The sequence below is a fragment of the Anabrus simplex genome, chromosome 1 (assembly GCF_040414725.1).
Source record: "Anabrus simplex isolate iqAnaSimp1 chromosome 1, ASM4041472v1, whole genome shotgun sequence".
NCBI classification, from domain to species: Eukaryota; Metazoa; Arthropoda; class Insecta; order Orthoptera; family Tettigoniidae; genus Anabrus; species Anabrus simplex.
In genome coordinates this window covers 1404672310-1404700111 of record NC_090265.1, presented here as the reverse complement: position 1 = coordinate 1404700111, position 27802 = coordinate 1404672310, and the positions used below count along the sequence as shown (strand labels likewise).

Here is a 27802-nt window from a genome sequence, read left to right as displayed (position 1 = left end):
TAGAATTCTCGATTTCTGGAAGGGATCTTACAACACTGTAATGGAACACACGCAAAACATCGATCGACCAGCTAGTCGAATGGAGTACTCCAGTAATGGATCGCACTAGAACTTTCATTACTGTTTACCAATACACATGGAAATTTCTCCAACATTTCTAATGTCTCTACATGAATCTGGATAATAAACCTTACAGTAAGTTTTCAGAACCCTTCATATATACCATATTATAGAGTTTTCTACAGCTTTCGACTATATAGATTTTGAGGTTAACCTTATACACAACACGTATTTGAGGTTATACGAATTTATAATACATATTTACAGGGAAACCATGTATTAGTCATATTTAACATTTAATAAAAGATAATTTAGCCTTTAATAAAATAATTAAAACATATTAAACATATTAAACATAATAATTGAAGGTTTTACACCAGTTAGGATGTCGTACCTACGACAGATACAGTTTGAAATTAAAAGAACAAATTGGGGAAACAATTTGTTTATAAGAAAAGGAGTTAAGGAATGGATTTATTTACTAAGGGAGATATTCGATAAATTTCAAAGTCTTTGGAATTATTTAAGAAAATACTACTTGGTAAACAAATGATAGGGAATCTGCCAACTTGGCGACTGCCCTGAACTTAGATCAGCGATGACTGATGACCGCCACTCTTCACCGAATTTCTTAATTTTGTCTGTAAGTGACACACATCTCATCCATTGCAACATTCGCATTTTAGTTTTCTACAACATCTTCTGTTCTCTTTTCTGAAATGGCCAGATTTCTGCTCTGTACTGTACATCAATACTGGTATTATTACTGTTTTGTATATATTTAACCTTTAGTGTCAAAGGCATTTTCCTATAGCATACAATTCCTGACACCTCTTTCCATTTTGTAAATCCAGTTTTGATCCATTCTCTTAGATCCTTTTCACACACTCCTCCCTCATCTGTGATTGATCAAAGTATTTAAAGGTTCCAACTTCGTTCACTTGTTTTCCTCTTGTGTTGACTATTTTTTATTATTTATTGTCCCTCTTCACTATGCTCCATCACTTCTATTTTTATGGAATTTACCCATCAATTTTCCACTTTTGAGTTTCTCTTTGCTTACCATACTTGCCCACACTTGCTCCTGTTAATTCTTCCACAGAATCTACCAGAATTAGTATACCGTTTGCAAATAACATTTTCCATCTATTTACTTCTTGGATAGTCTCACTCAGCACATCTAAAACTAAAGTAAATAAAAACACGCTCAGTGCAGATCCCTGCTGTAGTCTGATCTTAACATCAAAAGTTTATAGTGCACACTTTGGTGGTTAGGCCTATTCTCGCATACATATCTTCTAATATTTTGGTCTAGTACATCTCCTCTCCTAAGGCATCACTAGTCCATGGACTCTATTCTATGCCTTTTCCAGCTCCAAAATAGTGCAATAAAGTTTCTGCTTTCCACCTAGTCTTTTATTTTGTAACTGTCTAACAATAAACACTGGATCCACTGTGGCCTTTCCTTTCATAAATCCAAACTGATATCCATTTACTGTAACCTAACATACTTCCTCAGTCTCACACAATCTTTTCCATACTTTCATTAGATATTCCATTAGTTTAATACCTCGATAACTGCCACATAGCAATATGTAACATTTTTGCTTGTAAATTGGTATGATGTAGCTTTTTCTCCAGCTTCAGGGATTTTTTCCCCCTCATCGCAGACAGTTTGCCACAAGTCCAGCACCCATTCCACTCCTTCGTCTTTTAAGGCCTTCTCCAATTTCATGATCACACCTGTACTCCTATGCTTTTGCCAATTCCCATACCTTTGACGGCCTGTTTCACTTCTTTCATTTGTACTTACAACTCTGGGCAACAGATTCACATATCGTAAATCTTCTTGATCATTTCCTATACTTAGAAAATTTTCAAAATACTTTTTCCATGCTTAATTTCCTCTTTATCTGTATGTATATGTTCACCATTTCTTATCACTTGGATATTTGCTGCGCCGTGCTTTTTTTCCTTCCTTCTTTCTCTTGAAATCCTATACATGTATTTTTGACCATGCTTGGTCATCACAGCAGCTCATACATTCCTGTGTCACTTCATCCTTTGCTTCACTTATTTTTCTTTTAAACTCTTTTTTGATTATAAGTTTGAGTGGTGTCTTTAAAAGTAGGAAAGATCACAATATGAAGATAAAGTTAGAATTCAAGAGGACAAATTGGGGCAAATATTCATTTATAAGAAGGGCAGTTAGGGATTGGAATAACTTAACAAGGGAGATGTTCAATAAATTTCCAATTTCTTTGCAATCATTCAAGAAAAGGCTAGGAAAACAACAGATAGGGAATCTACCACCTGGGTGACTGCCCTAAATGCAGATCAGTAGTGAATGATTGATGATCGATTGATTTCTATAAGCTTATACATTTGCCTGTTATCTTCTTTTCCACCTTATTTCTACTTCTTAAATGCAGCCTTCTTCCTCCTCAGAACATATCTCATCTCTTCTTTCTGCCACCATATGGCTTTCTGTTTTCCTTCCACCACTTGTGAAGCCTACTACTTTTTCTACTACATTTACTAGTGTTTCCTTCATCCAAGTCCATTTCTCATCAACTCCAGCAGCTCCCTCCCACACCTCTGTCTGTCCATAAACCTTTCTGATGTTTTATTTTAGGTCCTATACTCTTAAAATTTTCTTTTTCAATGGTTTTGATTGAATCACCTTTTTCTTATTGATATCAATTACCAGCAACCTGTGCTGTCCACCACATGCTTCCCCTAGTATAACCTTGAAATCTATTACTCTTACCTTTTCCCTTTTCATTACTAGGATATAATGTATTTGACCAATTACATGGATGTTCTTCCCTATTTTTAGAAAGAGTTTTTAAAAACATTAGCTCTAAACTCTGTCCCATCTCCAATATTCTGCTGCCTTAATTATTTTCATGATACCCAAATTTTCCATGTTCTTCTTTGTATCCAATACTTTCCAGTCCCATTCGCCCATTTAGGTCTGCTCCAATCATGAGAAATTCTCCCTGTGGTATTTCTCTTATTGGGCGCCGATGCCAGCACACTCAGGAGTACTGCTCTGGCTGTCGTATATTCTCCAGCTGAATGCTGTGTACGTATGTGGCTGAACAGCTCCCATTGCTAACTGGTTGATATTCAACTCTGCCAGACAATGCAGATCATCTCTGGTACCCAACATCGCACTTCTTTACAGTGACTATCAGTAATTTATAATATTGCTCCCCCTTACATCAGGGGACTACAAGCCTTCACCCGCCTATGGTGTAAGATTAAGAAGAACGATGCTCTTCGTATTCATCATGACATCATACAGTTTTCTACAACCAAGCTGAAATCCCAAAAACCAGCATGCAAAATGGCTATGGATCTTATAATCATTTAGTTCAATCCCCCGAAATGCCTGGAGAAAAGAATGGTTAAACTCATCACATTGTACCCTTATTCAAATCTGTGACCCTAACTAAAGACTAGTTGGTTACAATTTGTCTAAGAGAATATAGACGAGATTGGATAGAATTCGTTGTGGTACTGCTTGAACTGGTGCAGCCGTACATCACTGGGGTTGGATAGACTCTCCTCGATGTGACTGTGATTTTGAAATGCAGACTCTCAAACATATCATACAGGACTGCCTTCTACGCTCGCAGCTTGGTTCTTCAGGTGGATTACAAACCTTTCAATCCACACATGAAAATATGGTTCTAATGCTGTAAATAGTACATTTTTGTAAATTTATTTATTTTTGTCTTGTATGATAAACAAACAAACAAACAAACAAACAAACAAACAAACCTCTATATCTACAAGAACTACAACTACAGGTCCTACTATTTAACTGTTACTTGCTTACTTGTTTTAACTTCTCACTGTAAGACTGTGAAGCAGAACTAGTATCAACCAACTCTCTCTGGAGTGCTTGTATCTCAGATCTCAATTCAGACTCAGCAGTAGCAGCCCGTTCTAAGGCTAGATTGAGTTGGTCAATAGTAGATTTAAGAGATGCACACCGTTCTTCTAAACTGGCCAGATTTCGCCCTTGGATATCTATCTTTTCTTGTTGTTTCTACAAATTAAAAAAAAAAAAGACATTCAGTTAAGAAATTCACATTTAATGATTTAATGTTTGCCAACACATCAATCTTGTATCATAAATCAAACAACTGATGATAAACAAGAGTATATATACAGTTAAGGGTGTTTTTTCTGCACTTGCTAGGCAAGCTTATTACTTGAGACAGGCCTAATATTTATTTGTTAACCCATGCATGCAACTATAATCATTCCACTTAGGATTCTATATTTTCACAAGACAGAAGATTTCTTAAGGGAGCATGGCAGGGGCGCTGGGTTTTGAAAATTAGTTAAAATTAGTTGGGGTGCTCTAACTCACAATCCAACCGAGCAAGTGGCTGTGCGGGTTGGGTAACATAGCTGTCAGCTTGCATTCAGGATATAGTGGGTTCGAAACCCACTGTTGACAGCCATGAAGATAGCTTTCCACCTGATTTCACACAAGGCAAATGCTAGGGCTGTACCTCAAATAAGATCATTGTCACTTCCTTCCCAATTCTAGCCCTTTCCTATTCCATTGACACCATAAGACCTATCTGCATTGGTGCGACATAAAGCAAACTGTAAAAACTCATAGTACAAAAAGGGGAGGGGCCCCGGAAAATGTTCAAATTTAACCATCATGAAAATACAGTTTAGGTGTTTTTGAATGAGTAATACTTGATGGAAAACATAAACTACTGTTTTATTATGCATTCTTTAAAAATAATGAACGAATAGAAACAAAAGTCCACATAAATCCACATACAATCAACATTAAATCCACATAAAAGGTAAAGGTGAAAATTGGTATTCGGAATCTCCTTTAAAAATAAAGAAACATGTCCTTTTTGATTTTGAAAAATCCACTTAGGTGGGGGTGGGAGAAAGAATGATAAAGGGGTTGATTTTGTTTTAATGGGGAGTCTTGTATCTCAAAAACTAAAGATGTTACAGACTTGGAAATGGGTATTTGGAATTTCTTTTAAAAATAAACTTTTTTTTTCTGACTTGAGAGAAGACTATTTCTCACATGTACAGTTCTATGTCGCATGGTCATTTTGTCCCAGAAGGCAACTACACAAATGTGGTTTACAAGGAGTTTTTGGGGTAAATGAAACTCAATTTTTCGGTGAGTTTTTATATGTTAGGGATTTTCAGATAATGTCTTAGTACAGTACCGAGGAACGATTACTCTTATCAAACTACTAAATCCATGTGAACGAAGCTGCGGGTAACTGCTAGTCGTATATGTAATATGATGATGATGTTTGTTGTTTAAAGGGGCCTAACAGCTAGGTCATCAGCCTCTAATGATACAAGGTGCAACAAAATGAAAATTAAAACTTCAAAATGCATCCACTGACTAGAATCTAAAATTCAGCAACATTTCCCCAGCCTTCTTCTCCCAGGACATTTTTGTATCTTTGCCTATCCACGCCTATGTGGGGATTTAGATCCCTCATGACCTTGTTGTTCTGGCCACTCATCACTCCTTATAGCTCTTCCTCAAATAGTTCCTTGTCTTGTACTGTACATCCTACTTGTGGCACATATACCTGAAGTATGTCCATATTCTTCCTTTCACTGACAACTTAATTTTCACTATCCAAACAGCGTGGCCATTTGCTCGGTTTTAGAAACTTTGCCTCTCTACTAATTGTACTTGTCACATTATACTACATGTTAGAAACCATTATATACTGTTTCCAATGAAAGTGTTTCTAGCACTGTGATCACAACAAACATAATTTCTCATAATAGAAAATTAGGTCCACTGAGAGAGCGAGAGAGTAATATTTTTGGTAATTTTTTTTTTTTTTTTTTTGCTAGGGGCTTTACGTCGCACCGACACAGATAGGTCTTATGGCGACGATGGGATGGGAAAGGCCTAGGAGTTGGAAGGAAGCGGCCGTGGCCTTAATTAAGGTACAGCCCCAGCATTTGCCTGGTGTGAAAATGGGAAACCACGGAAAACCATCTTCAGGGCTGCCGATAGTGGGATCCCTGAAGATGGTTTTCCGTGGTTTCCCATTTTCACACCAGGCAAATGCTGGGTAATTTTTTGCACATAACCTAGCTTTTAGAATCTGAATGATAAACTTACCTGTAAAAGAGAATCCTTTTCTTGCAGTACCATCTGAAGACGCTGCAGATCTCCTTCCAAGGACAGTCTCTGGAGTTCAAGCTTAGTGGCTCGTGATTCAGTGCGACTTAGTTCTTCTTGCAGTCCTCGTTTCTCACTTTCAAGTCGAGATAAGGCTTGTCTCATTTTTTCTAATTTTTCCTAAAGTCAATCATAAATGGCACAAGCTTAACACACACATATTATTTACAACAACTTACCAAATACATGAAAAATAAAGGTATCTTTGTAGTGACAGTGTACAAAAGCAAATTCTTTCTACCTTAAGAAAAAAAGTTCTTCAGTATCTGATGACCTAATACCACACAACAATAAGAAGTTTATCTTCTTTATCGAGCAGTTATTAACACTGACTTCAGTCTGGAAGACAGTCTGAGCCTTCCCAAAAGTAGCACGGGCTGTAAATGTTTTGTTACGTTTCTCATTTGTTGGTGACTGTCATTGTTGTACTGAATAGTTTGATACTGAGAATTGTACAGGTTACCCGAACTGTACATTTGTATTCACAGGCTCCAGCTCTTTGGTAAGGCTGACATGGAAAATCTGGCGAGCGAGGGTGAAGACAAAGAGGAATTTAAACCCAGGCCTACATTGGGGTGTAGTTCACAGAGATGAGCGTGGCACCAAGTGTGAGTGAGAAGGAATGTGTCAGAAAAGGACAGAGATACTTGGATTTTGTTTGGGGAACCACCATGTCATCTTGATAAAAATTAAAGCGGCAAGAAGCAGGCTTGTCACGGCGAGGAAATCAAGCCATATCTATTCTCATAGAGGATTATTAGAGAAAATAAAACCAAATTTTCGTAACTTTCCGAATGTCATGATGTATCTTTAGACATTAATAAATAATAAATTCAATAATACAATATTCGCGCATGCACCATGTGAATGAGATGACTAGCCACCACATACCAATCTCAAGTGTGTTTGCTAGTGAACCCACTGGTGTGGCATACGTTGCTACTCCCTATAAGAAATGAGAGATTTGGAGGGAGGCATCTCATTCTTTTTCAAGATCTGCTTCAGTGCGGTCGTGACCATGTCGGTTTGATCAAGAAATTGCGCCATAAACTTTGTAGTGAACAAATAATTAACAGTCTTCAGTGCGGTCGTGAATGTAAGAATTCAGCTGATATTTGCGCGACGAACTCATTGTAAGAACAGGTTTGATTAAACTAGTCCATTCTAACATTTCACAGTGCGGTCGCGAGTGAGTAACTGTATGACAGATGATAATGCTGTATACAAAGACTTCGTCATAGGAGCTGTATGGGCAAACCATGTAAATATGTAAACGTAAAGTGTAGCTAGAAAGTTAGACTTGAACAGCTAATATTACTTCCGCCAGATTGATATGCGTGTGCAGTTGAGCACGAGACAATAACAATTTATGTTTCAACTAACTAGGCTAGCATTTCTGCTTTCAGTGGAAGTCATTTCACATATAAGTTCGCGTGCGGTTGAACAGTAGACAGATAACAATTATGCTTGGCATTACTTACTGCCAATTTCTGCTTTAATGTCAATGACAGTGAGTAGGAGCATCCCTTGTGCAACGCAGTTGACTAATTAGGTGTTTGATTGCAGTTAGGACCTAGAATCCACGTCAAGAGCTGATAGAGAACGAGACCTTCCTACATTTACCTCAAGTAGACGACATCACCATGAAGCCATCCAAGGAGCTGAAACCAGGATTGTTAACCCAGGATGACGGCAGCCTGATGATGGGCTAAACAATAACCATGTTCGCAATGGAGGCGCCATGAGGTCATCAGCAATGAGATAAGTGAACAGCTGTTTTGGCATGTGTTAAAGATAGTAATGTTTCACAGATAGGTTTCTTTTAATGTAAATAAGAAGTTGGTTAAGCCCTTCTGGCAACCTTTCAATGTAAATAAGATGTTGATTAAGCCCTTCTGGCAAATAGTTAACATTCACAGGACCATTGCATGTCCAGGTAGTGTTTTTAGCTTTGCTTTATGGGTAAAAAGGGAGATAGGTATAACTCAGGTTGGTTACCATGTAAATATTTCATTTTATTCTTTTATGTATGTTAATGTAGTTAGTTGTACAGTTAGTGTCTTCACAATGGAAAGTTCTGCCACCTTAAAATGTCGAATGGGAATTTATTACGAAGTGTCAGTTAACTTAAAGATAGGACTGGCATGATTTGATATGTGTGCATGAATTTCAGAGAAAGGGGCTAAGCAGTGTGCATGCATTTGCAACGTCGAGTTAGTGAGGATTTTCTGAATTTACCGGTAGAGTTTTCCACAACTGTGCACTCGATCTGAACCGGGGACTTAGGGACAAAGTGTTGCATTACACGGACGATACTCTGTATATTATGAGAAGAATTGACACGTGAATGTGTTTTATTTTATGAAGTAGACCTGAGAAGAGGTCAGGCACACAGGTCTTAAGGTAATATGAAAAGAATGTTCCCATGTTAATTATGGAGAGGTCCTTTGAGCCAGAAGTATTCCCGCTTTTAGAGAAGCAGATGATTTACACGCCCCATTTTGGTGAGACAGTTTCAGCTGTGTGGAACTAGGCCATGTAGAAGGGTCTGTTTATTTTTTTTGTTCGGGTCAAGATGACCTTGCCCATTCCCCTCTGCCAGCAGTCGATGATACAGCCAAGCACCCTTGAGGGTGAGATCCTTTCTTTAGGAAGACTGTGAGTGAAATGTGTTTCTTTCCATTTAGCTTTCTTTTATTTCAGGTGTGGCAGAATTTGATGTCTTACCGTGTGTTGTTATGTTGTGTTCTTATTTGTGTTGTTTTTATTTTGTTGTATTGTCGTATGTTTTGTTGATTAGAAAGTGATATAGCACACAAGCTATTTAGTGGTTGTGGGTTCAATCCCATTCTTAGTTCAGTGAGACTTGGGCTCACATTTGACTTCTGTGATTTTGGTGGGAATAATTTAGTCCTGTTTTCATGTACATGTGTAAATATATCCCATATGTGAGAGAATTTCTAATAGTTATAATTTATAGATCTGCGAAGTATTACTGTTCCTAACATCATAAATCAGTAACGTATGTTTACCAATGGCCTGTGTTCTGTCACTTTCCTACGAGAATCTCCTGAAGTCAGAATTTGTCTTCAGGCACTATGCATAAGTACATGCCCCGTATTTCTAAATGCATATCTTAGATTTTCCGTGTTGTCTCCTGTTTGCGTGAAAAAAAAGTTGCCATGACTTATGACTTGACCCTTGTATAATACGCAAAAATATCGTCAGCCTGTATATTGCGTTAAAAAGCTTCGTGATCTGATCCTTGAATTGGGCTATTTTAAAGGTACAGAATAGAGTAATTAGAGTGAAATTTTTGAAAAATATAAATGATGCAACAACCGAAGGGTGAATTTAAGCAAATATTACTTATCAGCAAGTTAGTGCAATTAGAAGACTTTTGCAGGTATTGTTTGTCAGAGTAGAGAAGGGAATGCTGTCCCAATTTATGCATTTTATAGTCATATCCGATAATAGGGCTTAACCCATTAGTGCATAGCGCCCGAAAAATCGGACGTCATAAAAATTGTGTGATATTTATGCATAGTTTTAAGCCCGCGATACTTTCTTGTGCTTCAGAAAGGCTGTAGCTAACAAGAACCAAGAATACATAATTCTTTATCCTTACCATTCATTGTGGAGTCACACTTATTGCGAGCATGGCAGCAAGATAGTATAGAGTTGTGTGCAACAGTCAATATTTTTATTTATGAATTAACAATTTCCAATAATTGTAAACTTTGGTGTGGACCATATTGTTGACACTCCTATGAACCTACCGACACATAAAGATGTCAATTACATACATACATATCCCACGTCGTTCCATCTTAAGCGATGGGTCGGCAAACGAGGCTTCTCCACCAGTTGCGGTCCCTGGACTTCTCTCCTTCTTCAATGCTTTTCAAAGTATGTCCTCTCTGCTGAATGTCAATTTTCACCATGTTCTTGTACCTGAGTCTTGGTCGCCCTCTTGGTCTTTTGTCTTCAAGTTTTAGATTGTACATTTTTTTTTGGTAATCTGTTATCACCCATGCGTTGCATATGTCCATACCATCTCAGTCGCTGCACTGTTATTTTGTCCTGCAGTCTTACAACCTGAGCCTGCTTGCGGATTTCCTCATTACGGACTCTGTCCCTCCGTGTTTTGTCAATCATGCTACGGACAAATTTCATTTCTGCTGCCTGGATTCTACTAACATCTTTGTTTCTCATGGTCCATGTTTCGCAACCATAGGTCAGGATTGATACGTAATAAGTTTCATATATGACTCTCTTACATTTTGTTGGTATTTTCTCTTTCCATATTATGTCTTTAACTATTTTGTAAAAGTTGCTACCTGCCTGAATTCTGTGGAAAATTTCCTTATCTATAGAACCAGTATCAGAGATAACATTTCCAAGATATTTGAATTGATGGTTCATCTGTAGCTGTTTCCCCTCCATTTCAATGTGTCCCATTGGTTGCCCGTATCTCTTCATGACCATAACCTCACTCTTTTCTTGGCTGAAGATGAGTCCATATTCTTTAACAGATTCTGCCCAGGAGTTTATTTGTCTTTGAAGATCTTCTTTAGAGTCTCCCCACAAACATATATCATCCACGAACAATATAACTTTCATTTTCTTACCTCCAATGGTTTGGTGAACTTTTCTCTGAATCTCGTTCATCACAGTGATGAAAAGAAGAGGAGACAGAACACCACCCTGTCTTAACCCAGATTTTATATCAAAGGTTTCAGTCATTCCTACAGGTGTTTTGACTTTACTTCGGGTATCTTCATACAAATTCTTGATCCGGTGTATCATGTCATCCTGTATTCCAATTTTCTCAGTGCTTCCCACACCTTCTCTCTATTCACTGCATCAAATGCTTTCTCGATATCCAGAAAGGCTAACCACAAATCTCGGTTGTGTTCATAGTATTTTTCCATTAACTGACGGACTGTAAAGATTGTTGATCTCCCCTTCCTGAATCCATACTGTTCTTCGAAGAGGTTCTCTTCAATAAGGGGTCTGATTTTACGCTCTATAATTCTTTCATAAAGTTTACCAACTTGAGATGTTAAAGTGATGCCTCTATAGTTGGAACATTTCTTTCTGTCTCCTTTCTTGAAGATTGGAATTATGATGCCTGTTTTCCAATCGACTGGTATGTCCCCTTCTTTCCAGATCTTACGAAAGAGTCTGTAGATCCAATGTTTTCCAGAAATGCTCATTGCCTTCGTCATTTCTCCATTAATTTCATCAGCCCCTGCTGATTTTCCAGTTTTGATGTATTTCCAGGCATATTCTACATCATTCCATGTTAATTCTAACCTGTTGTCAGAGGCAGACTTGCAGGAGGTAGTACCGGTACTGTCTTTTTGTGTAGGCTGCATGCAATTCACATTTAGTAATTCATCAAAGTAAGTCCTCCAAGTCTCTTTGATCTTCTCATCTTCAGTGATCAAATTTTCATTATCATCTCTTAGGTATTTGGAGTGTTCTTTATCTCTTTTTCTATTTTTCATCATCCCAAGATCACCCCAAAGATGTCAATTATGTCTTATTATTGACGTGACACAGAATTGTAAATATAGCTGTCCTGAAAATCGGACGCTATGCACAGGGAGTCGTACTGTCTCACACATTTGTATTCCCTTACTAGTTTGATGGTGAGTGAAATACTGGAAGTTGTGGAGAAAGAACCGACATTTATAGAGGAGCAGCACATCAAACCTCCTAAATTCCTGATTAAGGGTGTGAAACAGTTGATGATAATGACAGATGAGTACGAGAGTAATCTAAATTATCTTGGTAGAAACCTACTTCTGAGTAAATGTGAGCAAATTGCTTACACAAAATATGAAAAATGGGAGGCTAGGCTCAGTGATAGTCAAAATATTACTGAAAATTTAAGGATACTTTTCCACCTTTCCAGTGTATACAGCAATGTAAGATGAAAGGCTGAAAGAATTTGGACTTGGAGGAAGTGTAGTCCTACCTCTTATAGGTGCAGGTGGAACTGAATCAAACAAGGGGCATACAGTATTATTTGACAACTACTTTACATTCCTGAAATCGGTAAGACATCTGGCTTCAAAGGGAATAAGTGCAACAGGATCATTTCAAGGAAATCAGACAGAGAAGTGCCCCCTTCACAGAAAGATGGACAGAAAAAAGAAGAAGGGGATCATATGACTGCAGGAGTTTTGCTGGTGCATTGCTGGTGGACTGGAATGACAACAGTTTTGTCATTTCTGATACGAACTACAAACAGATAGAGATAATTGGTGCATCAAGTTGGTCTAGTGTAAAATAAATATGCAAAGTGTCTGTATCACAATGAAAGATGTTCAAGTCCTATAGTGGCATCTGAAGAGTGGATCAGTTTGACCAGTTTTGAAATGCTCCTCTGGATATCATAATCAGTAAATACATAACCGAAAATAGCGTATAGAGACTTTACTGGAAATTGTAGATCTACTTTACAGTGTAAATTGGATAATGTAATTCAACTCTCTAACACTACCTAGCTTGCAACATTATTGTACAATATAATGTTGTGTAACTAGTGGTGTTGTACTGACCTGCGTGCATAGCATCCGATATATCGGACGGCCTGTGTAAACTAAACTATCACTTGTATGAACTTTCTGATTGTTGGAATATGTTTCTGCAATTATTAAGAGTAGAAATGTGTAGATAAACTGAAATAAAACACAAAAAATAACTTCATGCACTAATGGGTTAAGTGTCAGGCGAGGATAGCAGGTCCATTTTTAACATTTGAGATTTGCTGGAAGGACTCCAAGCCAGTCTGGATTGTTACCAGAGTTACAAACATTATGAAAGTATGTATGGTGTAAGGATGACTGTCAGAGACACACTGGCACAGCGCACCCCAGACAGAGAAGGTACTACATCCGGGAGGGTATATGATTCAAGTATGGTGAAATTAATGCAATTAGGCTATTGCTTTCATTTCTCCCCAGGGAAGGGAGGTGTCGTGCCAGTCCTTGGATTCAAACAAACGACAGTCATTCCCTCTGAGTATTGATCCTAGGACTACGAAGTAAGAGGAATGATGGTATTGGGTTCCATGTAAATAAGTTAAAGAATGTTATAATGATCCCAGGACTGTAGGTCAAACTGTGAATTAAGAATAAGTTAATAAATAACCTTAGGGAATCAAAAGAATAGGCATTGGCACTGTAAGTAAAAAGGTTTAAGATTTCCATATATTGAGAAATGGCATCGTCAACAAGCAGTTAGTCACAATGCACAGCAGTTAGACTCAGCATGCAAACAGGTCCAGTCTTGAGGAACCCAACGTGACCACGTTGGAAGAATAATGGCTTTCTAGCCGTAAAGCAGAAATTTCCATGTGATGGAGATTTGGGAGAATTCCAGAAGGTTGTGTGTGGCAAGTAAGGGGCTATTTAAGCCCACAGTAACAAGCTCCCAGGGCTGTCTTGTTAGAATCGCCAGAGCCATTGCCAGATGAATCCCTGTCAGTGATGGGATTGTGTAATTCCAGTAATAATAATCCGTATAAAAGTCGAGGACTGGGACTCAGTTTATAATAGTAAAGAGGGACTCCTTGTTAACTGCACCGTGTTGATTAACCATACTAATATATATATAGTGTCTGTACATAATTGTACATAAATCATTGGGAATTAAATTGCCAGAAGGAAGAGTTTCATTCTTCATTCTCTATCCATAGTCGGCACTTTCTCACCCGAATTCTCCAACCACTTGGAAGTCAGTCTACCAGCTAGACCTGAATTCCTGTCCCCATCTATCTGTTTCTATTCATGATAGCCAAAATGTTTTCGGCAAAGCAAAAATTCAAGACAGTGGAGATGATCTACAAAGTTCCACACAAGAGTAATAAACGCAATACAGCACTGTCGCCCGATCGTAGACAAGATTCTCATGGTTGAATGTGAACGTGGACTCATAGGATATTACTTGTTCCAAGTATGCTCCAGTCACCTGAGTTGACAATGAACATATTTTTTCTGTTCTGAAAACTATATTGATGATGATGGTGGTAGTGATTCTGACAGATGATTAAATTTCAGTGTTGATAACCTGAAGAAACACCTTATTTTTATGCACAACAAATGACAAACAAATGATAATGATGACATTTTTGTGACATTTATTTGCAAACAATATTGCTGTTTAAAAAATACAAATGCATATTTTACTGCCTATGTTACACATTTTTTCAGTGCCTCTTTCTGCCTTTATTAATGCCTGAACATCCAGTCTCTCCATATTATCCGCACACTTTATGTTGGTGCATTTACACCCTAGTGCTGAATCGGTCGACCCCGGCGATCTTCAAGATTCGTACTGGCTACCTTTGAAACACAAACTATGAATCGCTTAAACATCGTTGTGCGACATCTGGCGTACACTTTACGTACTAGTACTGTTGTTGTTTACACAACAAAGCCAAAGTATAGAATTCATGCTAGGAACAAGATTCGCATCGAGAAATGTTTTATAATGTTATATAATGTGTATGTGACATAGTTGTTGGCTTAAGATGATAACGGTTTAGAAACTTCGTATCGATCGATCATATTCTCGATTCAATTCAGATTTCATTTTCCTTCGGTTGGTAACACTATCGATACCGGGACACCTCCCTCCTTACTCCTCACCCCCGTACACAAATGCACCAACATAAAGTGTGCGGACTATATGTTCATCCCAATTATAGCAAAAAGACCATACAGATTGTGCATTTTGAAATTCTTATGTTACAGAGATATATCTGTTGCGAATAAGAAACAGAAGTTTGCTGAGACATACATGTCTTCTGACAGAAAAAAAGGAAAATGTTCTCAGTGGACAATAAACTACTGAACCATGTAAGAAAGTTATGGTAGACTTGCTACCACAACTGAATGATCTAAATTAAACTTCTTGGATAAGGATCAATTCACTCAACAAGATGACTGTGATTAAAGTTCTAAAATTTCGAAGTTTCAAAATGGAAAGTTAAGTTGTCCTCATGACTAAGATTTCATATAAAACTTGATGATCATGAAAACTACAAGTTTGCTTACTTTGCTTGATAATTTACTGTGCATGGAAATGCAAAAGAATAAAGGAGTTTATATTCACAACAGTGTTCAGAAGTTAAAAGAATATATAGAAGTGCAAAGGAACAGGAAGTTCTAATTACAGATAATAAATTCAAAAAGAAACATTTACCTCGCACTGTCCTTTCTCTTCTGAACCACTATGAACAGCTAATTCAAGATTTGTTACTTTCTCTCTCAACAATTGGACTTCTTCAGACTTCTGCTGCAATGCTTCTGTCTAATATGAAATATAACATGAGAAAAATATTTTAGTGGTAGTAGTAGTGGTGTATAAACATGGCATATCAATATAATACATATATTTGAGATTCACAGTCAATTTTTTTTTTTTTTAAACTTGCACATATATCGCTTTCTGAAAGGAAACCGTACCATAAAATCACTAAACATTATGGCCAGCGAGCAGGTGGAAACAAACAACTTCCTGATTTAGACAAAACAAGTGGTTCAATGAACAGTGTCTCTATGATGGCGATTAACTAACATGAAAGGAACAATACATCAATGTCATCAGTCCCATTATCTGCTGTGTTAGACTGACTGTTTATGAAGACTCCTCATGAGGAAGGATTGGGTTTCTGCGAATTACTAGGAAGATTGTGGTTTCTGAATACAGAACATCCACTTCTAATCCAAAGGTTGTTACCATTTCTTTTTGCAAGTTGCTTCATGTCGCAATGACACAGATAGGTCTTATGGCGACGATGGGATAGGAAGGGGCTAGGTGTGGGAAGGAAGCAGCTGTGACCATAATTAAGCATTTGCCTAGTGTGAAAATGGGAAACCACAGAAAACCATCTCCAGGGCTGTGGACAATTTGGATTCAAACCCAGTATATCCCAGATGCAAGGTCACAGCTGCGTGCCCCTAATCGCACGGTCAACTCGCTCAGTACACAAGTATTATTAATGCAACAATAATTACTATTGTACTACATACACCACTACTGGGAAGAACTGAAGGGAATGAGTGGATTTTGAAACAAAAAAAGAGCAATGCAGCATAAGTTGGCATTTTTACACACCTAGTCAATGGGAGGTACAAATTGACACGTGCTTTAGAGTGAACAGTTGGGAAAGGAGACTCTGTGTAGTCGTAGACAAAAACACTGAAAGCAATATTTTATTGAAAATGAAGAGGCTCAACCTTTTCCTGAATTGCTCACTGAAAACAGACAAAAGCTACAATAAATTTGCATACCCTTTGAGACAACTCTGCGTACCCCTAGTGGTTCGTGTACCACATTTTGAATACCACTGTACCATCTAGTGATGAGGAGAGTATGAATCTGGAAGAACTGAAAAGAAATAACGAGAGTGAAGGACAGGAAAGAGACCTACAGCTGGGAAGCATGTATTTCTTAATTGATAGCCAGTGTCCATGTTGAAATTATTAAGATTTTTACCTATTTCCACTGCTTTCCATATAATCCTAGACCTGTAGTGTTTTGAGTGGGTAAGAACTTGGAATATCTTGGAATATGAAATCATGACCCAATGATAGGGCATCCTCAGCTATTGCTGAAATTTCTAACTGGTTGAGACAGATATTTCTTCGGTGTTTCTTGATACGAATACTAATAGACTGGCATGTTTGCCGGAAGTACAGGGAATTTTGTACATCCCTGGATGTAAGAGTGGGGACCATTTGCCCTTGCTTTTACCTAATATATATATTTCCATTTATTATGGAACCAACCTCCTGTATTTACAGGCTGCCATTAAAACAAGGTAATACATATAAAAGTGTGTCTGTAAAGCTCTGTTAGTCAAATAAATCTCTAAAATGCAATGTAGGCAACTGAAAATGAAGATACGGTATTACAGTATAACTAGTGCGCGTTGCCTGAGAATTAATAAGGGATATATCATGAAAGGTCGGTTTTTCAGGCTATGTCCAGCAGACAAAGCCCAAAAGGTGTTGTACATTGAGCAGATTCCTTATCTATCTATATAAATAATTTTGTAACGACCATATGTCTGTGTATTGACTATTTTGACGAAATTTTCATATAGCTTTCCGTTCAAGGGGTAATAATGACCATCTGCTTTAGGTATAGCTTCCTGAAGGTCCTAAATTGAACCCCCCTCACCCAAAATCAAGACTGCCTCACAATCTGCCACATGAGCTGTATACAAGAGGTTAGGGGTATACGTGCAGATATTAAGCTAGTCGGCAAAGAAAAATACATCTCGCAATATATGCTATGTACTTTTTACCTTGTCCTAATAGTTTGCCCATAACTGAGCCAAATATTTCAGGACCTAATGTGTTTTGAATGGCTGTAGCAGGATATGCCAGTTACATCATTCTGTCCACGCGTAGTGGAAGTACAGTAGCAGAGTATAAGGCTTGTTGAACCTGTTTATTATCGCAGGCCAACACATGTTGTTGTGCACTTCCCTTAAAGCTTGGCAAGTAGGAGAGGATGACTCACGTGCCAGGCCTTTTGCTGTACTCGAAAACCAGTCTAGGGTACTATGTGTGAAATGTACACAGAATCCTTACAGTGACGTCAAAGATCCGTACCAGCACATACATGCGAATCAAGTATTGTGTAGTTGTGTGTGATTTATAAGACAATGGCATAACTCAGTGATCCAAGCTGACAAAATGAAAGGAAATAGTTAATAAGTAAATGAAAAATGAGCGCAACATTTCTGTGCTGTTATTGCGACAGTCTATGATGAATTTCTGACAATAGACAATGCGAGTTGTCTCTGCTTATTCATAAACTTTTCAGGTAAATGAAAGGACGGTGGACACTGAAAGAAAAGGCTATAAGTATTCAGTCAAATTGTTATTAATGAGACAGATTTCAAAAACCGTAGTTGCAAACATGGGTGAACATTGCTCGAAGGAAAAAGAGCTACTGCGGAATTGCTGCTGGGCATTTCTAATAGCAGGCTTATTCTTCTTTTTCCTAATCTGTTTACCCTCCAGGGTTGGTTTTCCCTCGGACTCAGCAAGGGATCCCACCTCTACCACCTCAAGGGCAGTGTCATGGAGCGTGAGACATTGGGTCGGGGGATACAACTGGGGAGAATGACCAGTACCTTGCCCAGGCGGCCTCACCTGCTATGCTGAACAGGGGCCTTGTGGGGGGATGGGGAGATTGGAAGGGACAGACAAGGAAGAGGGAAGGAAGCGGCCGTGGCCTTAAGTAGGTACCATCCCGGCATTTGCCTGGAGAAGTGGGAAACTACGGGAAAACACTTTCAGGATGGCTGAGGTGGGAATCGAACCACCTCTACTTATTTGACCTCCCGAGGCTTAGTGGACCCCGTTCCAGCCCTCGTACCACTTTTCAAATTTCGTGGCAGAGCTGCGAATGGAACCCGGGCCCCCGGGGGGTGGCACCTAATCACACTAACTACTATACCACAGAGGTGGACAGAAGGCTAATTACTGGAGAGTAAGTGCCGATAGGTAATGTAACGGACCCGTTTAATTAATACTTCCATAATAATGATGTTACTACTACTACTAATAATAATAATAATAATACTATCTTTACGTTCCATTAACTAATTTTCACAGTTTGATGGCAACATTGGCCCTTGATCAATATTATGAGTGGGTATAATAGTTGTAGTTCCGGGACTATTATTACTTATGTCAGATCTACTATGTCACTACCGGTGTCACTTGGGTGGTTGTTGCTCTCAGATGAGCTGGAGAAGGAATTTTCGACTTCAGAGTCACGTACACTAAAATCCGACACTTGTTTGTCTGTATCATCCAATACTGACACTATATCGTATCGCTAATCTGTTTCTGTGATGCCATTTCACTGGAAAACCTGAAAATACATAATAAGTATGTGCAAAAAAATGTCATGCAGTGTATTACAAAACCCTCACTAACAAGAGAAAAAATACTGCAAGATCCTGAGGGGATTTCTGTCATGAGTAGAGTTGAAGGAACAACTTCTGCTAGCTTTGAGCATATTTGTGTACTCCTCGGCAATTAAAGCCGAGAAATTAGAACGGAACACATATATATGTTTCCACACAGAGGAAAAGAAATGTAGAGCACATATATATATGTTTCTGCCTGCGAAGAGTTAATGGAACTTGCTTATCCCAAAGAAGTTTTCTTGCATAGTTAAAAATAAATGCATTAGAAAGGAAGGTTGTAAAAGTAGGAATATTAGCCAGTACCATATGGCTGATAAGAGAGGCATGAAGGAGTTTTTAAAAATGGTGATTTTAATTGGTGGAAAATGATAAATCAAATTGTAAACAGCTTAAGGAATGGGCTAAATGCAATTGTTGAGGAGTGTGAAAGCAGGCATGTACTTTTCAAGATGGTAAGGAAAGGTGAAGACCAACTATATTATAAGAAAGAAATAAAGAGATGGAGAAGGAGAAGGAGACGCAGGTTAGAAAGAAATAGAGTTAGGAATGGTTATGGAATTAAGGAGAGACTGAAGGAACTTACTTGGAATTTTTTTTTAGCAAAAGAAGGCAATAAAGATAGCACGATGGCAAAATTGGCAGTCATGTGAATTTTAGGGGAAAATGGAAGGGTATGTATAGATACTTTAGAGTAGAAACAGATTCCAGGAATCATTAATGAGCCAAAAGGGAGATTTTTTTTTTGGCTAATGGTTTAATGTTGCACTAACACATCAAAGCCTTTGGGCAACGGAAGGTTGGGAAAGGGCTAGGATTAGGAAGGTATCGGCCGTAGCCTTAATTAAGGTACAGTCCCAGCATTTGCCTGGTATGAAAATGGGAAATCACAAAGAACCATCTTCAGGCCTGCCGATGGTGGAATTCAAACCTACCATCTCCCGAATACAAGTTCACAGCTACACAGCCAACTCGCTCAGTAACAAAGGGAGTGTATATGTGAACATTTAAAATAAGCAGAAGTATTTGGTCAGCAGTATGTAAAGATTACAATAGACAGGCATAAGGATTCCACCTGATCAATACATATTTATTTATATGTACATCATCACATTGTGCGACTAGTTTCAATCATATAATGATCATTTTCAGTTACTTATAACTAAATATTGACAAAGCATTAGACTCTGTATGTATACATAAAACAATGACAAAACTTATACATTAAAAAATTGGTCAATGTGCTCATGAGTTGTGTTGTGATGTTTGATGCGTCTTAAAAAAGTAAAAATTTGTGTTGGTGACATCAGTACAGGTATAAATTCTTAAAATTAAAATTATTTCTAATGACATTCACAATGAATAAAATAGTACATTGATGAATGTCAAATCCATTCCTTTTAATTAGTTGAGTTGAGAAAGTCAGTTGAGAAAGAATATCAGCATTCACATAATCATGATATTTTTTTTTGCTATTTGCTTTACGCCGCACCGACACAGATAGGTCTTATAGCAATGATGGGATAGGAACGGCCTAGGAATGGGAAGGAAGCGGCCATGGCTTTAATGAAGGTACAGCCGCGCGCCCCTAGCCACACGGCCAACTCGTCCGGTAATCATGAATTGTCACACCCATAAATTGGGTAGTAAAATGATGTTAAAGAGAAATTGGCAGTTTTTCCTTGAGGGAACTTCAATAGAGTTGATTGCCTGTGTTTAATTTGTGAATCCTTGTCGATAGCTGCAGTCGCTTAAGTGCGGCCAGTATCCAGTAATCGGGAGATAGTGGGTTCGAGCCCCACTGTCGGCAGTCCTGAAGATGGTTTTCCGTAGTTTCCCATTTTCACACCAGGCAAATGCCGGGGTTGTACCTTAATTAAGGCCATGGCTGCTTCCTTCCAATTCCTAGGCCTTTCCTATCCCATCATCGCCATAAGACCTATCTGTGTCGGTGCGACATAAAGCAAATAGCAAAAAACATATCAGGTACCTGGTTAAAATTTATCTAAAATCTACTACCAAATTGAATACATTAAAAAACTTCCAAACCATATCAGGCACCTGGTTAAAATTGATCTAAAATCTACTACAAAATTGAATACATTAAAAACACTTTAAAAAGTCGTTATTATATGAGTAACTTAATTTAGGTAGAGGTGAAAATTACAATATTGAGCCATGGTCAATATTGAATAAAAGTGAGTACAGAACTATACAAATGATTATATACAAATTAATAAGGTAATGCATTTCAACACTGTACCATTTTTCGTAATACTGGACCTGGGCATGTGAACTGATTTAGTCTTATTCAAAAGTAGCGAATAAATTCTAATTATTTAAAAAAAAAATGTTTGTAACTAGTCCAGAAAGACGTTATGTTTATGTCGTAGTTCTACTTGAGCACCTATAATGTTGAACAGTGGTGTATACTGAGGGCTACCAAGGCTATCAGTGAATCCCAAACCTCAAATGCGAGCGATGGAAATCTAAAGCACATTATATTGTAAGCATCTGACACATTGTTCCATTTGCAAACCTTGAAAGCAATGAGAAAACGCGTCGCACGTATTTCTGAGAAAAAGGCTTCGGAGACTGATATTGCAGCCCAGACTGTCGTCCCTTCCCATCGACTCGCCTCACGCGGCTTGCTACTGTCTGCCTACGGCGGAGGATAGCTGTGCTAAGCTTCGGTCCGTCAGATCGCCACTGCTATCACCATGCGTTACTCATCGTTTATACTTCCTCACCTCATCCTTCTGTCTTAAATATATAGATAACGGAGTGCTGGTATTTCACTCCCGTTTACTTCTACATCCCGGTAGGAAGACACTGCAGGGCTGCTGTTATAGGAGTAATATAGTTTATTTTATTGGCAGATCTCCTAAAATGAAACGCAATCTTTCAGGTTTAGTGTTCTCTTTTGTTGGTTGGAATCGAACCAGTGATCATGGGTCAGACACCACCACTGATCTTCCGAGGAAGATAATTAACCACTGAACGATGGGTACGGCCGCTGTAAAATTCAACATTGTTATTTAACGATTATGATGTTAATAATAATAATAATAATGATAATAATAATGGTGCATGGCATCTACATAGGCTTGGTGGTGACCTAATAAGGATAAAATGAATTGAGAAGACGTCATAAACACCCAGTTCCCAAGCCAGGGGAATTAACAGAATGAGGGGGTTGATTCTGAAAATTGAACCAGGGCCGTCGGACCAAAAGCAAGCATTCTATCCATTTAGCCTCAAAGCTGGACTTCAATTTGCTAAACCTTAGGCTAACAACTCGATTGATCAGGTGTTGAGTATTGGACGGTGGCAGAGGCCAGGGCAGTAGCTTGTGCAGCAGCCTTGACAACACAGTGGGCAGCTCCGTTGGCTGTTGGATGCAGCTCAAAATGCTTAAGGCTTGATGTTCCCTAAACCAACTATTGAAAAGGGGTAGCCTAAATCTAGTGGTAGCCCACGTCTTGATACCAGCATACGCCACTGATGTTGAACAATTTATTAGAGAACAACTTTATGAGGTTGTTGAAATGACATTAGACCATCTTCTTCCGTACAATGATTATATAAAAACTAATAGGAAATGCATTTCAACACTGTTTCATTTTTTGTAATATTAGACCTTGGTATGCGTACTTGGTATAGTCTTATTCAAAAGATAGCGAATAAGTTCTGGTTTTTTTCTTTTTAAAGTTTGTAACTAGCCCAGAAAGACGTTATATTTATGTCATAGTTCTACTTGAGCACCTATGTTGAACAATTTATTAGAGAACAACTTAACCCATATGCACCCACCCGCCCTTTGCTCTGACATTGCTAGGAATCCGCCAACTTATTAGTATGCAACCTGGGTGTTGCAAGCTTTCGGTTAAAACAGTATGGTGGGTGATCGACTGCGCGTATTATCACGGGACCTGTTTTATATTATTGAGAAATTCCACTCTATTGCTCATGACACAAAAACAGAACAATTTGGAAACATAACACATAAAAAAATCCCTTTTACATCTTAAATTTTTCATTGACTTATCTCACCTCGGAAGTTCTTTAGTGGGTGTTATGGCCTTAATTATACGACACGAGCCTAACATTTGCCTGATTTTGAAATAAGGAAATAATAGAAAACCAATACGACATGAGCCTAACATCTGCCTGATTTGGAAATAAGGAACTAATGGGAAACAAATCACGAGTAAGCGAATGATGAGATTCGAACCTATATCCCAAATACGAACTTACAGCCGTACGTCTCACTCGGTGTATTATTATTATTAAGATTCAGTCTGAGGATTAGTGGTAAAGTGTCCATATCCAGGTACCAAGATCGTAGTTTCAAATCCGGCAGTCGCAATCGGATCATGAGGGGCGGGAGAAAATTCATTCGGCATTCCATGTCGTACAATATTACTATGCGAAAGATCTCTGGTGATATATTTTGTGTTCATTCATGCACAGGATCACTAACAACTTCTTCCTCACTAACACTGCTGAAATCAGAGCCTAAAACATCAAATATGCTTTGAATTTCATTATTACTGAGCATTTCGCGCGAGCAAGCAACTTCCTTCTCAGCCATCTTGTCAACAACAGAATACAGATTTCTCGATCGATATTTTAATCAATTCTCTTTGCCAAAGAAGCATACCAGAGCACTCTGTTGACATTTTGAGACACCAAGAAAAGATTTTAATTAGAAATGTTTGCGGAAAAAACCAACAGATGTCACAAATGTCTCCAATATACGACCTTGGATCCCGGCGTACCAGTCCGCTTATGGAGTCCTGGCCCAATCGCTTGAGCGCGTCCCAGTCCGCTTACGGGTGCATAGGGGTTAATGAGGCTGTTTTAAAAATAACAACTTCATGTGGCTATTTCTAGCCGAGTGCAGCCCTTGTTAGGCAGACCCTCCAATGAGGGTTGGCGGCATCTGCCATGTGTAGGTAACTGCATGTTATTGTGGTGGAGGATAGTGTTATGTGTGGTGTGTGAGTTGCAGAGATGTTTGGGACAGCAGAAACACCCAGCCCTCGGGCCACTGGAATTAACCAATAAAGGTTAAAATCCCCGACCCGGCCGGGAATCAAACCCGGGACCCTCTGAACCGAATGCCAGTACGCTGACCATTCAGCCAACGAGTAGGACAATGAGGCTGTTGAAATGTCATTAGACTATCTTCTTCTGTTGAACAATATTCTGTGTTGATAGTGTACCTAGCACAGAAAGACGTTGCTTTCATGTCGTAATTCTACATGAGAACCTATGTTAATTAACAACTTAATGAGGACTGCTGAAGTGTCATTGATTATCTTCTTCTGTTGAACAATATTCTACGTTGATGGTGTGCTTCTGTTGTTAGAGTGTTCAGATGTTAGTTTAAGTTGAAAGGGGCTACAAACTGTGGTATAAGTTATTAATGTTAAGCTGTCCAATGTATACAAGCTCTGAAAGGAAGGAGATATCCATAATTAATTAGGTTGAAAAAATGAAAGAAAGAGAAAGGAGGATTTACGCGTAAACTTTGAGTCTGTGGTGTTAACGCTTACCTTTAATATTGTTGGACTGTTGTCTTTTTGAAATACTGGCAGTCGCTAACATTCTGCTCCTCGTATTGTATGTGTGTCGTCTTGGTGGAGGGGAGTGGACCTGAGAAGGTTGCGGGTTGCGGTTGGCACATGGGGAGGAGTTGTGTGCATTCGGAGAGGAGGAGGGGCGTGATATACTTATCGGCTTAGTGGCAGTGCTTATTGATATTGTCTTAAAAACTTCGAAAAATTTTTTGTCTTGAAGATTTAAATTATTAAACAAAATTATTTGATCATATAGAGGGCTTTTATTGCCTATTGAATCATTTAGGTTTTTATTTATGTTGTATTTCTGGTCCAAGTAAATGAAAAAATTCTCGAACTCGGTCATGAGTCTGCCTTTTTCAAATCTTTTTAAAATTTGGAGATCTATGTTCGATTGTGGTGAAACTATGGCCAGTATTCTTCATATGATTACTCACTGCTGAGTGTTTATTATGTTTCTCGGCATTGAAATGTTCAGCCCTAAACTAACATCTGAACACTCTTAACAACAGAAGCACACCATCAACATACAATATTGTTCAACAGAAGAAGATAATCAATGTCACTTCAGCAGTCCTCAATAAGTTGTTAATTAACTATTCAACATAGATTCTCATGTAGAATTATGACATGAAAGCAACGTCTTTCTGTGCTAGGCACACTATCAACACAGAATATTGCTTAACGGAAGAAGATGGTCTAATGACATTTCAACAACCTCATTAAGTTGTTCTCTAATAAATTGTTCAACATAGGTGCTCAAGTAGAACTACAACATAAATATCATGTCTTCCTGGGCTAGTTACAAACTTTAAAAAAAACTTATTCGCTATCTTTTGAATAAGACTATACCAAATACACATGTTCTCTAATAAATTGTTCAACATAGGTGCTCAAGTAGAACTACGACAAAAACGTAACGTCTTTCTGGGCTAGTTACAAATTAAAAATAAAATAAAACATTAGAACTTATTCGCTACTTTTGAATAAGACTAAATCAGTACACATGCCCAGGTCCAGTATTACAAAAAATGGCACAGTGTTGGAATGCATTTCCTTATTAGTCTGTATTTAATCATTTGTATAGTTTTATACTAACTTCATCATTCTGTAACAATATTTTTAAATTTTCATTCATATTCAACATTGAGCATGGCTCAAGGCCATCAATATTGTAATTTTCACTTGTACCTAAATCACGTTACTCATATAATGACGACTTTTTTAAGTGAAGTTTTTCAATGTATTCAATTTTGTAGTAGACTTTAGATCAATTTCAACCAGGTACCTGATATGGTTTGAGGTGATGATACGGCTGATGATGCCCCATAGGAAAGGGCAAAACATATACCAATTCTTATTTTAATGAGGATTTAACTCTAACTTTTACATATTGAGTTGTATTGATTAAGTGGAAAAGAAATATATTTTCTCACATTTATCATAAGTGGTATGTTCCTAGCTGTCAATGGAGAGATGGTGTGGAATGACATTAGTAGACGAATAAGTTTGAGTGGGAAATGTTCAATAAATTTCCTATTTCTTTGAAATAATTTAAGAAAAGGCTAGGAAAACAACAGGTAGGGAATCTGTCACCTGGATGACTGCCTAAATGCAGATCAGTAGTGACTGATGTAGTATGTATAGTATAGTAGTATATGGTGTAAAATGGGAAATCATGGAAAACCATCTTTTGGGTTGCCGACAGTGGGGTTCGAACCCATCGTCTCCCGAATACAAGCTTATAGCTACATGACCCTAATTGCGCGGCCAACTTGCTCGGTACTGTAAGTTTCAGTCTGTGTATAAATGTTAAGGCAGGCATTAATAAACTCCACTATGATGTCAACATCATAAAAAGCGTATAATTTTGAAACAAAGTTTATAACTAGTAGAATATGAGCCTGCTGATTTCCTCGATCGCACATCTGTCCCGTATTTTGATTTCTGGTATCTGACAACCCTGAATTACAGGCTAGTCAGCTTGACATGTGTTGCATGTAAGCTCTGGGAAAACATTCTTTCTGATTATATTATATATGCTTGCAATATTACTAAATAGTTTGATAGAAGGCAGTTCGTGTTTTGGATAGGTTATTCCAGTGAGACTGAAGTTGTAGGTTTCCAAAAGATATAGTAGATATTTTACATTCAGGCGATCAAATGGACTGTAATATTAGAGACCAATCTAAGGCTTTAGTAGGGTAGATCATGGGAGGCTACTGACAAAATTGAGGGCTACTGGAACAGACAAAAGAGACACTGAATAGGTGGCTGAATTCCTAGAAAATAAATCACAGAGAATTAAGGTAGGTGAAGCATTAACTGATTCTGTAATGTTCTGTAGTGTTCTGATAGGCAGTATTAGTAGACCTTGGGGGTGAAGCTGATTCCTGCTCGTGGTGCCCCTGCTAAGGTAGTTGGAATTAAATGTCCATTACCGAACTGAACGTCAGCATTCCAGAAGCACTAAACTAAAGATATACAGATCCAATCATGGGACCTAATAAACGGTTCTTTTCAGAACCTACTCTGACTGTAATATCAGCGAACATCGAAGGCTTGTCATCACCGAAACAACAATTGCTATACGAACTTTGCCAAGAACAGAAATGCGATGTTTTATGCATTCAGGAAACTCATAAAGATAACCATCAGATTCGACCATATATACCAGGTCTGAAGTTAGTTGCAGAAATACCACACCCTAAACATGGTAGCGCCGTTTTTGTCAAACCAGAGATCCAAGTTGAGAGCGTCCACTGTACAATCAACCACAACATCAAGATAATCTCCCTAGAACTCAGCAATTGTGTAATCACCTCCGTCTATAAGCCTCCTTCAGAAAGATTCTCCTTTGCCCCACCTAAAAATTTCTATTCAGAGAAGACATCTGTGGTAATAGGAGATTTCATTAGTCACAGCCATGTGTGGGGATACACACATGAAGATGAAAACGGTGAAGCTGTTCTTTCC

General features: G+C 38.2%; 1 protein-coding gene across 1 annotated transcript in view; it reads right to left on the bottom strand.

Moving 5' to 3' along the window:
• Window positions 1-27802, bottom strand: part of Root (ciliary rootlet coiled-coil, rootletin) — a 461920-nt gene that overhangs the window by 44358 nt on the left and 389760 nt on the right. Inside the window, exons 26-28 of the mRNA XM_067137854.2 lie at window positions 15494-15601; window positions 6215-6394; window positions 3908-4120 (exon numbers count right to left, since the gene is read on the bottom strand). Of these exons, the coding sequence (XP_066993955.2) occupies window positions 3908-4120; window positions 6215-6394; window positions 15494-15601 (501 nt within the window). The remainder of the gene's footprint in view (window positions 1-3907; window positions 4121-6214; window positions 6395-15493; window positions 15602-27802) is intronic.